The 18700-nt window shown below is 44.5% G+C and overlaps 1 protein-coding gene across 1 annotated transcript in view; it reads right to left on the bottom strand.

The window, feature by feature from the left end:
- Klb (klotho beta) overlaps positions 1–17883 on the bottom strand; it is a 36851-nt gene extending 18968 nt beyond the window's left edge. Inside the window, exon 1 of the mRNA XM_052734995.1 lies at positions 17059–17883. Within this exon, the coding sequence (XP_052590955.1) occupies positions 17059–17883 (825 nt within the window). The remainder of the gene's footprint in view (positions 1–17058) is intronic.
- Positions 17884–18700: the final 817 nt, after the last annotated feature.

Below are 18700 nucleotides of genomic sequence, written 5' to 3'. Positions count from 1 at the left end.
CTCAGTTTTCCAGGGACAGATGTGAAGTTGTACATGCCTTTTTAATGCCAGCACTTGGGAGGCAGAGACAGGTGGATCTCTGTGGGTTCAAAACCAGCCTGATCTATGTAGAGAGTTCTACATAGCCAGGCCTACATAGTGAGGCCCTATCTCTAAAATAATAATAATAATAATAATAATAATAATAATAATACATTAAAAGAAAAAGAAAGTCAATCCAAATCTGTCAGATTTCAGTCGTATATTGGTGGAAATATCTTCATGTGGTTTGTAAATTTGTTGATTGTTAAAGCTATCGAGTAGAGAACAAAATAAAAACTTAAGTTTTACTTTAAAATATCCCAGTCACTAGGTGTGGTGGCACACACTAGTAATCTCAGGAGGCTTGGGGCAGGAGGATGAATGTAAGTTTGAGGGCAGTTTGAGCTGCATGATGAGTTCAGGCCTGGCCTGGCTATGTACTGAGACTTGAGCTCAAGAAACTAAAAAGCAAGCAAGCAAATAAAGGTCTCCGTAACATAAAAAAAAAAAAATGTTTTCATATTTTGTGTTCCTTTCCACCTTCTAGAAGCTAACGTCCCAGCTAAGGTCAGTTTAAACATTTTCCGTGTGTTGTAGTCTTGATAATTAGCTCAAGAACGTGACAGTTCCTGAGTTGATGACAGACAGGCCTTCCTTGGTCAGCTCTGTCTTTTGATAGAAATCAGCTTGTTTTTCTTTTTTACCTGTTGTGAGAAAGGCTGCAGTAACTGACTTTGGGCATGTAGCTTTTAATTTATTTGAATTCTTTCTGTCAGTAACAGTAACAGATTGAGGGTTTTTTTTGTTTGTTTTGTTTTTTTTTTCTTGAGACAGAGTTTCTCTGTATAGCCCTGGCTGTCCTGGAACTCACTCTGTAGACCATGCTGGCCTCAAATGCAGAGATCCACCTTCCTCTGCCTCCTGAGTACTGGGATTAAAGGCCTGTGTCACCGATGTCCAGCTGACTATTTTTAATTTAAAAAAATTACATTTATCGGAACTAGAGGGATAGCTCAGAGGTTGTGAGCACTGGCTGTTCTTCCAAAGGACTCAGGTTAATTCCCAGCACCATATGGTGGTTCTTAGTCATTTATAACTCCAGTTCTAGGGGCTCTGATGCTTTTTTTCTGGAACCAAACAGGCAAGTTGTATCTAGACATGTATGCAGGCAAACTATCCATACAAATAAAGTAAAATGAAAAAAAATACATTTATTTATTTGTGTGTGTGTGTGTGTGTGTGTGTGTGTGCCCATGTGTGTGTACAAGTGCCTAAGTGTGTGCATGCATCAACATCTGGGTCAGCAGACAACTTGTAGCAGTCCATCCTCTCTTTCCACCAAGTGGGTCCTGGGGATTGAACTCAGGTCACCAGGCTTGGCAGCAGATGCCTTTTCTCATTGTGCCATCTCGCCAGCCCTGGACAGCCTGTTTCTAGGAATTGCTTCGAATATTCCCAAATCACTTTCCACACATTGTGCCCATTGGTATGAGTGTTCTTGGACCATCTGCTGCCAAACTTTGACAGCTCTGTTCACAGAGAAATTGTCCTTGAGCATGATGTGAACAAGTCCCTCACTTACAACCTTCTGTTGGGGAAATGACCCTGATTTTGAATCCAAGAAATCTGGGCTCTGCTTCTGGTTCCGCTGTTACTGAAGTTTATGACCTCGACGGATCTTTTCTCTCTCAGAGCCCTTAGCTGCTTCCCTCAGTATAGTGAGTTGAAACTAAACACCCCGAGAACTGCTGCAAAGCAGACAGAGGGCTCTAGACGGCCGGCAGGTGGTGGGGGGCTTGCCTAGAATGCTGGGGACCCTCATTTCAGTCCTCAGCAGGCACACACAGGGTGTGGAGGCACATCCGTAATCCCAACAGCACTCAGGAGGAGTCAGGAGACCTGAAGCTCAAGGTCGTCCTTGACCGCGTACTGAGGTCCAGGCCAGGTTGTGCTGAACGAGACCCTGTCTCCAAACCACATCAAGGAAGTCCCAAACCCTGAGAGAACATAACTCTGTAAATAACTCTCCATCCTCCTGAAGGCCCCATTTGCAGGTATGCGGCACTATGGCCATACTTGGCTATTACATCATCCTGGAAAGACACCTACCAGTATTCCAACTTTGCATCTCTATGTGTTTCTGGAATTCAGAACTCTCTAGAAAGCTCACAGAGGACCTACCAGCAAATTCTCCCACCCCAAATTGGAAAGCCACGTGGTTGTCCAAGTGCTTAGCATAGCATGTAACACTGATGGGAAAATCCCTGTGCCCCTTTCCTAGAACCAGTAATGCTGGCACTGGACATTTTCTTTCAGGGTGGCAGAGGCCACATGAATCCCTCAGGGCACCCCTGCATTAACTGTCTTTCCCAGAAGACGGTGATCTTTACACCACTGTCAATGTCAGATGCAAAGGACAGGGATGCGGTTCCTGCACAGCATTTAGGACAGCATCACCTTCAAACAAGGAAAAGTGCACGTTTCTGTAGGTGACTGATTTACATTGTCAGATAGAATAGTGGGGACACTAGGAACAGGGGAAACATAATAATATAAACAGCACCAGATGTTCCAGGTGCTTTCCTCCTGCTTCATTGGGCCATCTATCAAGTGCTTTAACCACTGGGCCATCCTTCAAGTGCTCTAACCATTGGGCCATCTATCAAGTGCTTTAACCATTGAGCCATCCATCAAGTGCTTTAACCACTGGGCCATCTTCCCGCCCCTGCTCTCTCACTTAAACCCACTTAAGTCCACTGGAGCAGGCACCATCATCCCCATTTTCGAGGGAAGGAAACCAAGGGGTGGGGAAGTTAAGTACCCCATCTCACTCACCAAAAGGATCAAGCCTAGGCTACATTGCTTCAGCTCTTGGCTGTTGCCTGTCATTTAGAGAGTATTTTATTTAATTAATTGTTCTTGTTTTGCTTTTTTGAGAAAGGGTTTCATTATATAGCTTTGGCTGATATGTAGACCAGAATAAACAAATAAATAAGAATTTTAGAACTCAAGAGAACAGTTAGAAACACTTTCTGTCAGGGAATTGGACTGTTTTGTGTGATTATTCTTGCAGATTTTCCAAACTTCTAAAAGTCTCAGAAAAAAAGGTAAAACGTAAATATGAAGCTCAATTATTCTGGAGTTTATTGTGCATGGGGTGTGTTTTATAGTCAACGATAACATATTGATGCTTAAAACATGGCAAGAGGAGGAGGCTATGATGGACTAACATGAAAGGGGACTGGATAACAGTAAATCATCTCTGCCATAATCTCTGGTTAAGAGAGGAAGCAGGAGACACCAGCTCGGCATTCCTTCCCCTCACCCCCTCTGTTTTAGCTTTCGGAGACAGGGTCTTGCCATGTAGACTTGCCTGGCCTGGAATTCATTATGTAAACCAGCTAGGCTTCTTCTGCTTCTGCCTCCCAAGGGCCAGGAGTACAAGTGCATCCCACATACCTGGTCATGTACCACCTCCCTATTAAAACACCTAATATAGAGGCAGGCGGATCTCTGTGAGTTCGAGGCCAGCCTGGACTACAGAGTAAGTTCCAGGAAAGGCGCAAAGCTCCACAGAGAAGCCCTGTCTCAAAAAACAAAAAACAAAAAAAACCACACACACACACACACACACACACACACACACACACACACACACACACACACAAACAAACAAAAACACCCAACATTAAAAGATCATGGCTTCTACCCACATCTGGGTTCTCCCAAACCATTTCCAAAAGACGCCATCAGATCACTCAAGGACTGCTCTAAGCAATTCTGTGGTTCATTCATGATTAACTGATAAACTAGAAGGTTCTAGGCTTTGCTCAGCATTCCTAGCCCCACATTGCCGGAATTGCTAGTGTTCAGTGGTTTGAATGAAATCTTACGTCGTTGTTGTTGTTATTATTACTATTGTGTATGTATGCTCGTGAGTGTGGTGTGTGTGCCAATGGTGTGTGCACACGTGTACCCGTGCTCGTGCATATGCACCTGCTTTATGGGACCGAGTCTCTCACTGAACCAGAAGGTAGGCTGGTGGTGAGGAAACCCCAGTAATCTTCCTGTCTTCACCCCCAAGAGCGTTGAGGTTACAGGCACTGGCACAGCCACACCAGACATTCTTCCTGGCGCTGGAATGCTTGCCCAGCCAGCGCTCTGTCCCCTGAATTACCTCTCCAGCCCTTGTATTTCTATGGACTTTTTTTTATTGTTGTTGTTGTTTGTTTTGGGACAGGGTATCTCTATGAAGTTCTGGCTGGCCTGGAACCCGATTCGTAGACCAGGCTGGCCTCGAACTCACAAGAGATTTTCCTGCCTCTGCTCCTCTAATGCTGGGATCAAGGATGTGAGTCACACCTAGCCTAATGTGTAAGGGTTTTTTTTTTTTTCTCCAAGATCTCATAATAAATGACCTAGTCCGTGGTGAAGTTCCTGTCAAGTCCTGTTTTCAAACCATTCATTACCATTTCCACGACTTGTAGTCGTTTTCACTTCTGGCCGGTGTATTCTCCATGTGTGAGAGTGTTCAAAGCTGTTTAGATCAGACTGCAATGTTATTCTATGGTCATTTATAATTACATTTATTGAAACTCTTGTTAATCATTCACTGAAGTTTAACTTTTTCTACTTAATGGTTAGAAAAAGTAAACATTATTCTCTTGAAGGTTTTAGAGTGCCATTTTTAGCCTTCAAGTTTGTGACTCAGAAGTAACAGGGTGTTATGGTTGTAGGAACAGTCTTTGGCACTTTCCCCCAAGCAGTTCTATCACTTATTTACACTTGATTAAAAGTATCTCAAAAAGCCAGGCAGTGATGGCGCATGCCTTTAATCCCAGCACTTGGAAGGCAGAGGCAGGCACTTCTCTGTGAGGTCAGCCTGGTCTACAGAGTGAGTTCCAGGACAGCTAGGGATGTTACACAGAAAAACTCGGTCTTGAAAAACAAAAAACAAACAAACAACAACAACAAAACCCAACAACAAAAACATCTCAAAGAATAATGCTAGCCATGAAGCCGGGAATGGAAACACAAACCCAAGATTTCAGCACTTGGGGCGCAGAGGCAGGAGGATTGGGAATTTGAAGCTAGCCTCACCTTCATAGAGAAACCCTGTTTCAAACTGTAGCCAGCCTGCCTAGCTGAGTTCAACCCCTGCAAACCACACAGTGGAGGGACAAACTCTAGTCACCCCTCCCCCCTTCCCTCCCCCCTCCCCTCCTCCTCCCCTCCCCCCTCCCCTCCCTTCCCCTGCCCTCCCCTGCCCTCCCTTGCCCTCTCCTCCCCTCTCTTTTCTTTCCTCCCTCCCTTCCCCCTTCCCTCCCTCCTTTCCTCCCTCCCTCCCCGCCCCTCCTCCTCTTCCTTTTTTGGATGTATGATTTGAGGGTGGGGGACCCACAAGCCCCAACACAAGCAGGAGGTCAGAGGACAACTTTCAGATTCTGTTCTCTCCTTCAATCTGGGGATCGAACGCAGGTTGTCAGTCTTCAGGGCAAGTGCTTTTGGCCACTGACCCTTATTGATGGCTCAAGATTACAACTTTAAATCTGTCAGGTTAGAATTTCCTACATTTTATTAAAAATAAATAAATAAATAGCCAGGTGGTGGTGGTGAACGCCTGTAATCCCAGCACTCGGGAGGCAGAGGCAGGTGGATCTCTGTGAGTTTCAGGCCTCCCAGACCTACACAGTGAGAACTTGTCTCAAAAGAAGAGAGAGAGAGACAGAGAGAGAGACAGAGACAGAGACAGAGAGATTATAATGCAAGATCGATGGCATTAGATAATTAAATTAATTATATTAACTAGTTTACTTAAAATCTAAATAATATTGATAAGGGCACATATAATAGTCTAATATCCCCTCATTGAGACATTAAAAGACATTTGAGCAAATACAACTAACATTTCAAGATAAATGAAAAATGTCATTTCAGAATTATGTTAGGGCTAACCTTTTTTTTCTTTCTTTCTTTCTTTTTTAAGGTTTATTTATTTATTATGTACACAGTATTCTGTCTGCATGTTTTGCCTGCAGGCCAGAAGAGGGCATTGATCTCTTTATAGATGGTTGTGAGCCACCATGTGGTTGCTGGGAATTGAACTCAGGACCTCTAGAAAGATCAGTCAGTGCTCTTAACCTCTGAGTCATCTCTCCAGCTCTAGGGCTAATCTTTAACCCCGGCACTCAAGAGGAGGTAGAAGCAGGAGGATCTCTGCGAGTTTAAGGCCAGCCTGGTCTACATAGCGACTTTTAGGACAGCCAGGACTACAGAGAGATTCCCTGTTTCAAAAATAAAATAAAATATGTTGGGGCTAGAGAGAAAAAGGCTCAATGGTTAAGAGCACGGTCTGCTCTTGACTGCTAGCACCCACATGGTGGCTCATAACTGTTTGTGACTTCAGTTCCAGAGCATCTGACACCCTCTCCTGGCTTCTGTAGGCATAAGACACACGTGAGGCACATGCAGGGAAAACACCCATACACATAAAATTAAATAAATAAAAAATGTGTTAGTCATGGGCTAACTAGTTCATGGATCTGGTAGCTAAAAGCATGTTAGTCATTTAGCTCCAATTGCAGCAAAGTTTAGTTTTGGCTGTATTGATTATATCTTACAACTTTCCCAAAGGAGCTTGGAAAGTTTTTTTTTTTTTTCCAGAGAAAATGTATTTCTCCCAGTGTTTGAAGATTTGCCTCTATACGAATAAGACCTCAAAAAGTCTCCTGTTGAGGCTGCAGAGATGGCCCAGTGGTTAAGAACACACTTGTGGGGCTGCAGAGATGGCTCAGTGGTTAAGAACACACTTGTGGGGCTGCAGAGATGGCCCAGTGGTTAAGAACACACTTGTGGGGCTGCAGAGATGGCCCAGTGGTTAAGAACACACTTGTGGGGCTGCAGAGATGGCCCAGTGGTTAAGAACACACTTGTGGGGCTGCAGAGATGGCCCAGCGGTTAAGAACACACTGCACAACCAGGAGGACTGAGTTTGTCCCGGTACTCACATGACGACAAGCTGGGTGTGGTCCACACAAACACTGTGGGGACAGAGACAAAGGATTGCTGGGGCTTGCCGGTTCAGGGAGAGACCCTGCCTCGAAGGAATAAGGTGGAAAGTGGTGATAAAGACACCCGAAGCTCCCCTACCCTTCATTCAAACACCAGATGTATTTTCTAAGATACTGTTGGTGGGGGCTTGGCTGGAAGAGACCTAGAGGGGACATCTAGTCTACTTCAGTGCTTCTCAGAAACCTGCAGTCTTCTTGGCATTCCAGACCAAAGTTTTGGCAGTGTGTGGGCAAAGGAAGATTCATAAATCACAATTGTTTTTGTGGTATTAACGTTAACTTTTGCTTAAGAATTTCAACAGCATCTTTAAGGAAAAAAAAGCTATATAAAGACAGTTTCTTTTTTCTTTTGCTTTCTGAGACAAGGTCCTGACATATCCTGCTGGCCTCCAACTCTGGAACCTTCTCAGCTTCCCAAGTGCTGAGATTACAAGCGTGCATATCTTGTATAACCACCTCAGCTATTTCCTATTCTTTTTACTTTTGCTTTTTAAGTTTCTACTACATCTTTAAGATTTGTTTTGGGTGTTTGGATACTGTTTGTCACAGCTGCGTGCAGAAGACAGCTTGTAGGTGTTGTTCTCTCTTTCCACCATGTGGCAGGGGGCTGAGCTCATGAGTCAGGCTTAGCAGCCCTCCATTACTTTAAAATATTTGCCTTCTTGTCTTATTTTTATTTTTGCTTATTGAAAATTGTGAACACAAAAATAGAAGCGTGCCAGGTGGTGGTGGTGGCGCATGCCTTTAATCCCAGCACTCGGAAGGCAGAGGCAGGTGGATCTCTGTGAGTTCGAGGCCAGCCTGGTCTACAGAGCGAGTTCCAGGACAGGCTGCATAGCTACACAGAGAAACCCTGTCTCGAAAAAACCAAAAAAATAAAACAAAACAAAAATAGAAGAGCATGATGAATACTCATTGACACACCACTCAGCTTTTACAACTCAGGCTATTTCAAAAAGGTTGTGTGTGTGTGTGTGTGTGTGTGTGTGTGTGTGTGTGTGTGTGTGTGTGTGAGATGCTGGGGATCAAACCCAGAGTCTTGCTCACCTAAAATTTTTAAGGTTGATTTTATTTGTATTTGTGTGTATGTGTCTGTGTGTGGACATGCCATATGTGTGTGGCTGCCTGAAGAGGTCATAAAAAGGCCTGGAATCCAGCTGGGGTTACAGGAAGCTGTGAGCTACCACACCTGGGTCCTCTGCAAGAGCAGTAAGTGCTCTTAACCACGAAACAACCTCTCCAGCCCCTCTGTGGGAGAAGTTTTTCATTTATTTATTTATTTTAACTTTTTTTTTTTTTTTTTTTTTTTGGTTTTTCGAGACAGGGTTTCTCTGTGTAGCTTTGCGCCTTTTCCTGGAACTCACTTGGTAGCCCAGGCTGGCCTCGAACTCACAGAGATCCGCCTGGCTCTGCCTCCCGAGTGCTGGGATTAAAGGCGTGCGCCACCACCGCCCGGCAACTTTTTTTTTTTTTTTTAATTAAAAAAAAATTTAAAAGTTTAAATTTTTAAACTTTTTATTTATTTGGCTTTTTGAGACAGGGTCTCGTGTAGCTCAGGCTAGGTATGCAGTTGATAATCTTGAACTCTTGATCCTTCTGCCTCTGCTTCCCAAGTGCTGGGATTACACGCACAGCTCACCACCCCCACAGATAAAAAGTTAACAGCCGCCGGACGGTGGTGGCGCACGCCTTTAATCCCAGCACTCGGGAGGCAGAGCCAGGCGGATCTCTGTGAGTTCGAGGCCAGCCTGGGCTACCAAGTGAGTTCCAGGAAAAGGCGCAAAGCTACACAGAGAAACCCTGTCTCGAAAAAACCAAAAAAAAAAAAAAAAAAAAAAAAAAAAGTTAACAGCCAGGCCTAGTAATACTCGCCTTGAATACAAGTACTGGGGAGGCAGAGGCGGGCGGTCTCCGTGATTCAAGGCCACCCTGCGCTATTGTAGCAAGTTCCAGGACAGCCAGAGCTACATACTAAAACCCTGTCTCAACCTCTCCCTCCCTAAAATAAAATAAAAATAAACAGGCAAAGATAATAAAAATTCTAAAAATTTAAAAAGGAAAATCATTAAAAATAATCTATTCATTTCTTTGTCAGCTCCTCCATGTGAGCTTCTCCAACTAACGATGCAGAGAAATAGTTCTCAACCAAGTCCTCCAAGAGCTGGACAAACAAGCAGGAAAAACAGACTGCTCCCAAGCTCGGGAACCAGCCAGTAAGGGCTTGACCTAGAGTAGAGTTTCCCAACACCATGTCCTAAGCGCGTCTTTCACAGTGTGAAGCAATCGCTTGTCTCCCTAAGGAATGTCGCAAAGCATGTCAGCGTTTGTGTGTGGCACACACAAAAAAAGTGTCGACATAGGTTACATTTCATAGAAAACCATGTTGTTGGAGACTGTGGTGTAAAGTTCATTTCCGACAAATTTAGGGTTGGTGAGACGGCTCAGCGGGTAAAGGGGCTTGTTGTGAATCACGACGGTGTGAGTTTGACCTCAGAGACCCACAGAGTAGAAGGAGAAAACCGATTCCCCTGGTAGTCTTCTGACCTTTACACTTGAGTCACTGCACGTGAGCAGCCCCATCCCCAACACACACACACTACAGTTTTTTTTTTTTTGAGACAAGGTCTCTCTATGTAGCCCTAGCTGTCCTGGGTCTTGCTAAGTAGATTTGACTGGTTTCAAACTCACAAAGAATCATCTAACTCTGTCTCTCAAGTGCTGAAATTAAGGGCATGTGCTACCATGTCCAGCATACATACACAATAAATTTTAAAAATTAAAAATAATGTAAGCCGGGCAGTGGTGGCCCACACCTTTGATCCTAGAACTTGAGAGGCAGAGCCGGGCGGGTCTTCTGTGAGTTCGAGGCCAGCCTGCCTGGGCTACAGAGCAAGTTCCAGGACAGTCAGAACTGTTTCACAAAGAAACCCTGTATCGAAAAACAAAAAGCAAACAAACAAATAAAAAAAAAGAGAGAAGTAAATGTACACTTAGATACTGTGTAAAATTTATATTTTCTCTTTGGTCTTTTTTTTTTTTTTCCTAGACCGAATTTCTCTGTGTAGCTTTGGAGCCTGTCCTGGAACTCACTCTGTAGACCATGCTGGCCTCGAATTCACAAAGAGTGAGGCTGCCTCTGCCTCTCCAGTGCTGGGATTCAGATGTGTACCACCATACTGGGTTTGACATTTTTATTCTCTTGAATTTTGAATGATGTGAAGATGTTAGCTACTAAATAAACAGAAACACAATGTTTAAAAAGTAATGAGAATCCATATAAATAATTCGTATTGCTAGGAGATTTAATTGCTTAAAGTGTAAGTGAAACCCTTATAAGACACACCCCCCCCCCCCCCCCCCCGGCTTTTCAGTGGTGTTTTCTAAACCAGGCATACCTACTGTTTAGTTACACTTATTTATATGTGTGTGTGTGTGTGTGTGTGTGTGTGTGTGTGTGTGTGTGTGTATGGATGGGCCTCAAATGCTATGGTGTGAATGTGAGGTCAGTGGACAACTTGTAGGAGTTGGTTCTCTCTTTCCAGCATCCAGGTTTTTGGGGATTGAATTTAGGTCACCAGGCTTGGTAGCAAGGACCTTACCTGCAGAGTCATCCCACTATTGTCCCCTGCTTTTTTTTTTTTTTTTTTTGAGATAGAGTCTTGCCATATAACTCAGACTGACTTCAAACTCATAATTTTCCTGGCTTAGCCCTCTACGTGCTGAAACTGCAAGCATGCAACACCATACTCCGATTTTTTGTGGGGGTGGAGGCTTTTGGAGACAGGGTCTCACTACATAGCTCTGGCTCTCCTGGGACTCACTCTGTAGCTCAGGCTGGCCTCGAACTCATAGAGATCCTCTTGCCTCTGCCTGCTGAGTGCTAGGATTAAAGGCATGTACCACCATCATCCAGGGTATACCAGCTTTTAAAAATATTTTTTTAAGATTTAGTTTTTAAATTCTGTGGTTCTGTGTGTCTATGTGTCTGTGCACATGAGTACAGGTACCTTCATAGTCCAGAAGAGGGCATCGGATCTCCTAGAGCTGGAGTTACAGGCAATTGTGAATTACCCCACATGGGTGCTAGGCACAGAACTCAGGTCCTTTGCCAGAGTAATAGCTGTCAACCACCAAGACCCACCTCTCCAGCCTCCTCTTAAAAACATTTTTTAAAGTATTGTGTCTTCCTAGCATACAAGTTAACTTTGAGGTTCGATGTGCATGCACCCTAGAGGTCCAGTGAAAATCTTCTGAAGGCCTTGTTGTAAGATCCCAGCCATCTTTATGCCCATCAACCTAGCCATGTTTCATCTGACCCCTTGTCCAGTGTAGATGGAAGTCACTGAGTAGTGGAGAAAAGGGAAGGGCTCTTGACTGCTGTGGGACACTGGGCCATGTCCAGAGACACCTGGGTTGTCCCCAAGCCTGAAGCAGGGCTGGGCTCAGGCTGAGGAATTAGATGGGGTGGGAAGATCCAGGGCTGTCAATGAGCATGACAGAATGCGCACGCTAGTCCATCGCAACAGAAAGTTGTCCAGCCCCAAATGTCAATAGGTCTGGGGTTGAGAAAGCCTCACACTGTGTCAACAGCGTATGTCTATGAAAGATAACATTTCAAAGCCTCAACATGCTCACAGCTAACATGGACGCCAGCAGGGCTTTGTGGAGTAATAAACTGAGTGAATGACTGGCTCCCTCAGCAAACTCACACCCCCAACCCTCGAGACTGTCCACCCAGGGGCTCTCAGAGGCTCCACTTTTGGGGGCAAATTTACAAAATTAGATTACTATTTGTATTTGTGATTTAAAAATAGAATGAAAAGTGAATGTCATTATCGCCTTGACTCATTAATATGAACTCTTCCAGCTTTGATGATCAAAGAAAGAAGAGCACCACCTAAGTAGATCAACTATCTCTGAAACTTCACTTATTTATTTTGAAAATTGCATCTTATGTATTTTGTAAGCATGTGTGTATATGTGTGTGTGGAGGGGGGGAAGGGGTGAGTGCATGCCATAGACCTGATAGGAGCTTCTCTCCCTCCACCAGGATCATCAGGCTTGGCAGCAAGTACCTTTACCAGCTGAGTGATCTGCCTAGCCTTATTTATTTATTATTTATTTATTTATTTGAGACAGGTTCTTTTTTCTTTTGTTCGTTTGTTTTCCAAGACAGGATTGCTCTGTGAAACAGTCCTGGCTGTCCTGGAACTCACTCTGTAGACCAGGCTGGCCTCGGACTCTCACTACCGCCCGGTTAGAGACAGGGTCTTACTATGTAACCCAGGCTAGCCTAGAACTCGAATTCCTCAAGCCTCCAACTTCCCGGGTGCTGGGATTGGTGCATTGGGCATGTATTGCCGCACCCATCAGACTGTTGCACTTTAAAAACTGAGTGTTTTTAAAGATCTCTTTCTTTCTCTTTTTAGAAATGTATTTATTTACTTTTGCCACAGGGGTTTGCCGTTGCCCTGACTGGCCTGGAACTCTCCATAGAGCAGGCTGACCTCAAATTCACAGAGACTTCCCGAGTGTTAGGATTAAAGGCATACGCCATCAAGCCCAGCTAACATCTTTCTTCTAGAAAGGAGAAAACATCCACCTCTAAGAAGGAGGGGACCTGAGGCGGGCAGGAAAGGGTCCTCTGAGGGGGTCCTAGTAGCTGAGTCCATTATCCCTGCTTAGTCAGCCAGGAAATGGCTCCTTTTTGCTTAAAGCCAACTTGAATTCGATTTGTCACTTGCAACCAACACACCCTGACTAAGACACCCCCAGACTAATACTGGCAATATCTCGAGAATAATTGACAACACACCCTGACTAAGACACCCCCAGACTAATACTGGCAATATCTCGAGAATAATTGACAACACAGCGGAGCGGGAAGCAAGAACTTGACCCTGACTCTTCGATTTCAGATAGAACCAGGAAGCATTCACTCAATGGACAGCTGTACTCTAACGTGTGCCAAACGTTCTGTGTTAGATGCTGGAAGCATCAAACCAAAAAGCAAGCAGACAGTGCAGGTAAGGTGGCTCAGTACTCCCTGGGAAAAGTACTCCCCACCAAGCCCGAGGCCCCGAGTTCCATCCCTAAGACCCCCGTGATGGAGAGAGAGAATGATTCCCAAAAGTCACCCTCTAACCTCCACTCCTGAGCCTCAGCATGCCCGCCTCAGCATGCCCGCCTCAGCATGCCCGCCTCAGCATGCCCGCCTCAGCATGCCCGCCTCAGCATGCCCGCCTCAGCATGCCCGCGCTCCTTCTCAAACTAAATAAATATGATTTAAAAACACAAAACAAAAGAATCGAGCTAACAAAAATAACAGTAGCAGTAGCAGCAGCAGCAGCAGCAAAGAAAATCCCTGTAGGAATTCTTAGTCTAACTGCAGAGGAAAAAGAGGACCAGGGACAAGAGAGATGGCTCAGGGGTTAAGAGCACTGGCTGCTCTTCCAAAGGACCGGGGTTCAATTCTGCCTCCTCCCCGCCCCAGGGCAGCTCACAACTGTTTGTAACTCCGGCACCCTCACACAGACACACATGCAGGCAAAACACCAATGTTCACTAAAAAAAAGGGGGGGCGGGTCAGATGATATGACGCTGTGAGCCCATAGAAGGGACAGTTACCTCTGACGGGGTTAACTGTCTAAAGCAAAAATTTCACAATATTAGATGGGAAAAGCAGGGCTTTGAAAGGCATTTTGTCTGGATAGAACAGGCTAGAAGGGCTGGATACAGAGGACTAGCAAGGTAAACCTGGGCCAGTACCAACAATGCATTATGACGAGCTGTGTGTGCTTCCAGAAAGTGATATGATAGCAGGGTGAGGGAGTGGCCAGGAAGTATGCTGATGTTAAGGCAAGGGGTATGTTTTGAAGGGCTGGGTGACAAATTAAGACCTTAGCCCAAAGCTTTAGGAAGCCACCGAAGTATTTTATGCAGGGAAGCATGATGCATATTTCAAATATTATTCTGTCAAATGGACATGATAATAGCTACGCCGTAAGGCTGTTGTGAAAATTACATACAAGAGTTAAATTAATTAGATGGTTAAAAACGGATAAGCCAAAAACTCACCCTTATTCTGTTCCAAACACTATTAAAAACTCTGAACAGGGCCAGGCAGCGGTGGTGGCACACACCTTTGATCCCAGCACTCGGGAGGCAGAGGCAGGCAGATCTCTGTGAGTTCGAGGCCAGCCTGGGCTACAGAGTGAGATCCAGGACAGGCACCAAAACTACATGGAGAAACCCTGTCTCGAAAAACCAAAAAAAAAAAAACCTTGGAACAGAACAGAACATTCATTTGTAGGTGGGATTATGGGAAATTCATGCCAGAGGTATGGACTTACTTTAAGGAATAATAAAGTATTTTCCACAACATAGAGTCTAAGCCAGGTCATGGCTGGGGATGTGGCTCAATTGCAGTTTGCCTAGCATGCATAAAGCGCTAGGTTTGGTCTCCAGAACCACACAAACCAGGAATGCTGAGGTGGGGCAGAAGGTAAGAATCTCAAGGCCATCCCCAGCTCTATAATAAATGTAACAAATTCAAGGCCAGTCTGGGCTGTGTGAGGCTTCATCTTACAAACAAACAAGCCAACAAAAGCCCGAATTCCAGGTTAGTCTGTAGTGAGCTGGACCGTTCAGGTTGCCTCTAAACCAGGACCTTTCCAACTGAGATGAACTTTTCAAGATCGTTCTAGAACTAAAATGACTCTAGTAGTATTACAGTTTTTCAAAACCTCCGAGAAGTAGAGAAGAGAGCATCCTCCGATGGCGTAACGCTTGAGTTTGAAGTTAGCTTTCCTTTAATGAATGTTCTTGAACTGAACTAACTCTAAAGAATGCTTCTCCTGGGTCACAAGGAGAAACAAGAAGGGAGAATACTCTGTCGTAGCATGAAATACCCCCCAAAAAACTCATTTATGTTGAAGAACAGGCTGAGAGGAGACGTGGTAACAAGTTCACTTCAGGCTACCAAAGCCTTACGGGACTTCTCTCTGGTGTAATAGGTCACTGGGTTATGCAGCGAATTTAACTGTCTGGCTGATTTCAAGGGACCCCTTAGGCCATTTATTTAGGCTAGTGGTTTAGAAATCGCAAGGACATCAGAGAAGTGACTTGGGAAAACATGATTGTTTAAAAAGGAAGCCTTCTGAGGTGGCTCAGTGGATGAAGACACTCATCACAGTCAAGCCCGATGACCAGAGTCTGTTCCCCAGGACCCACACGGTGGGAGGAGAGAACCGCCTCCTGCAAGTTGTCCTCTGACCTCCGAAAGTGTACCATGGCCCGTGCACGAGGATCGGTGTGAGCACACACTCACACACGTGCACACACACACTCACACAGTCGTGCATAAATGTAATAGAAACTTAAAAAAAAGAAGGTCGAGCTGATGAAATAGAGGGAAAGGGAAAAACACACAAACATAGCTTTTTAAAAGCTATTTGGATGAAACAAATAAACCTTGAAAGCTTTTGCAATCTGTTTCTTGCCAAGGGAAGATGTGACTGCAACCATTGGACTAAATATATAAGATATCTGTTTACTTGAACTCAAAAAATCCAAAGCAAAGAAGGGTTAGATGGGGAAGTTTTATGTTCCTGGACACTTTTTCCTGCTTCTACACATTTGAAATTTTGATTCTTTAGACATTAAATTATTTCCCCAGCACACTATAAAGTGTTATTGATTCCTTTTTTCATCTTAAAAATGTAACAAGTATTTAGAGTAGCTTATTTTTCTCAAGTGAACTGTTTATCGAAGAAGTTACATTGGATTTCAGATGTTAGCTTCCCACCAGGCTGTGCCTCTCCGAAGTCCCTAGGTTACTCTTTTTTTTTTTTTTTTTTTTTTGGTTTTTTCAAGACAGGGTTTCTCTGTGTAGCTTTGCGCCTCTCCTGGAACTCACTTGGTAGCCCAGGCTGGCCTCGAACTCACAGAGATCCGCCTGGCTCTGCCTCCCGAGTGCTGGGATTAAAGGCGTGCGCCACCACCGCCCGGCTTCCCTAGGTTACTCTTAATAAAAAAGGTGGAAAATAAAGAGCATTGAATTATGTTGCCAATCATACATCTCAGGTTCCTAGCTGCTGAATTTTATTCTGAACCATGGCTAAGATAGTTACTCTCACTGAGATTCAGTTCTCCTCCCTAAGGTGGGGATGGTAAAAATGAAGACCTATTTCATGGTTTTCTGAGGGTCAAACACGTTACACAAAAGTGCTTCCTGTAACCTATAGTGCCCAGTGGGAGTTGTTATTTTTCCTGCACTTTTATTATTGTTTTAACACACAGACCATTTCCCAGCATAAATTCTGACTTCTGAAGCACATTGTTTTAAATACCACAGCAGGGCCTAACACTCCCAGTTTTTATACGATTGGTTTCATTTAGCTCCCAACACATGCCAGCCCACCTGTTTTGCTATGGGACTCGTGTAATGCCAAAAGTGGGCTGCAAATCATTTCATTTTCTGTATTTAACATGCGCAGGCGTGCTACCGTCAACTCCCCTTCCTGTTGCTAAGTACCCCTAAGAACAGGAGGAACAAATCCGTATCGAGAATAATTGTGCATTAACATTATTCTGGAATCAGGATGTGTTGTCAGAAAAGAAACCCAACCTCTAAACGTATAAAAAGTGCTTCTTTCCCACAGAATAAAGTTATATTCCCTTCCTTACATTACTGTAACTATACTATATACTATAACCATAACCTCACAGACTTTAAAAATGGCCTTAAGTCGCAACTGTGAAGGAAACTCGCTGAACAAACATATTAATGCCAGCTTTGGAAGATGAAAGGTATCCTACTTTAAACATAAAATTAGAGGACAGAATTTGTGAGTTAGCATAAAATCACTGGTGTTGATTTTTACTAAACTGCCCCTTAAACAGAGTGTTTCTTTGAACCCCCAATCCTATGCTCTGAAGCTCTTGCGAGAAGCCAGCTGTACAGTACCTTGATCAGGTTGTGTCCCACAGTGTAGACAGCTGTTAAATTTCCCTTCTCTCCCGGCGCGTGCACACCTGTGCCAAACCCATGCCAAGCAACAAGGTAAGGATTGTGAATTGTAATCCAATATTTGACACGGTCTCCAAAGGTCTGGAAGCAGTATGTGGCATAGTCATTGAAGAGATCTATCATAGTCGCATTTTTCCAGCCGCCGTATTCTTCCTGCAGCCTCAAAGGCAAATCCCAATGGTATAAGGTAACGACGGGCTCAATATTCCTAAGTATCAGCGAGTCCAGAAGTGCATTGTAGTACTGGAGACCTTTTGCATTCACGGCTGCTACTGTTCCGTTGGGGAACAACCGTGGCCAGGAGATTGAGAACTGATAAAAAGAAACTCCCAAAAAATCCAGAGCCAGCAAGTCCTTTTCCAGAAAAATGTAACTGTCGGCGGACTTGTCCGTGATGTTGACGTCTCTCAGGTGGGTGAAGATGAACCGATCCCAGACCGAGGGTCCTCTTCCGTCTGTCTGCCAACTCCCTTCCACTTGAAACGCTCCGGTCCCAACGCCCCAGAGAAAGTTTTTCGGGAAAGTGTCATAGAGAAACAGCTGACTTGCATTCACCGGACTCACATACTGTTTTTTAGTCCATATCGCTCTCTCGTCTCCGGAGAATCCGGTAACAGCTCGCAGTAAGACAAACGCTGACAGCACGACGGATCTTTGCAGTGCCCTGTTGGACATTGTTTTCCTAGAGCGTGTGCTTCTTTCATCAGAGCTGAAGGAAATCCATTCATTCCCCGGGGACCCTGCTGCACAGCCTGCCTTCATTCGCCACTAACTAACCGCTGGACTTTATCAGCGCGCCAGTAAAAGCCTGTGATTGTAAAGCCCTGTCAATGATTAGCCTGGACCGGGAGACTTAGGATGGGTCATGAGAGCCACGCAGTTTGAGGGAGGTGGCCTCATTGCAGTCAACAACACGTGGAGTCTTCTTGGGATGAGGAAAACGAGATAGATGGGGATGTATCTCTGACACTAATTTGAAGGTGTTAAATAAGCATATGGAAACAACGCACAAGAGTGGCATTTCCTGTGTAGCCTTTCACGTGGCCGAAGATCTTTTCTGAATGTTTCGAACTTTATTGAATAAGGGATCTACTTTTCTATTTAGAGTCTTAGCGTGGTAATTTTATCATCTCCCATTTTTAGGAAAAGCAATTTTACATAGAAATCGATAGCCAGAAATAAACAATTAAAAGCAGGATATTACACTTCAACCAAAAACATACACACCTAAGCATAATCTTGGTAGATGTCATCTATTTTAAGAAAACTTAGTTGAGCAGAGCAGCGGTGGTGCATGCCTTTAATCTCAGCACTTGGGAGGCAGAGCCAGGTGAATCTCTGTGAGTTCAAGGCCAGCGTGGTCTACAGAGCGAGATCCAGGACAGTCAGGACTACACAGAGAAACCCTGTCTCAGAAACAAACAACAAAGAAAATTTAGTTGAACATGGTGGCTCAGCCTGTAACTCCTGAAGCTGGAAAGCCAGAGCAGGAGGATTGCTGTGAGTTTAAGGACGGCCTAAGCTACATAATTGCCATTTTGACTACAGAGCAAGACTCCATCTCAAAGAACGGGAAACC

The sequence above is a fragment of the Peromyscus californicus genome, unplaced genomic scaffold (genome assembly GCF_007827085.1).
Source record: "Peromyscus californicus insignis strain IS unplaced genomic scaffold, ASM782708v3 Scaffold_13__1_contigs__length_99412109, whole genome shotgun sequence".
NCBI lineage: Eukaryota > Metazoa > Chordata > Mammalia > Rodentia > Cricetidae > Peromyscus > Peromyscus californicus.
Note: the sequence above shows the minus strand (reverse complement) of the source record. Positions and strands in the feature narration are given on the sequence as shown.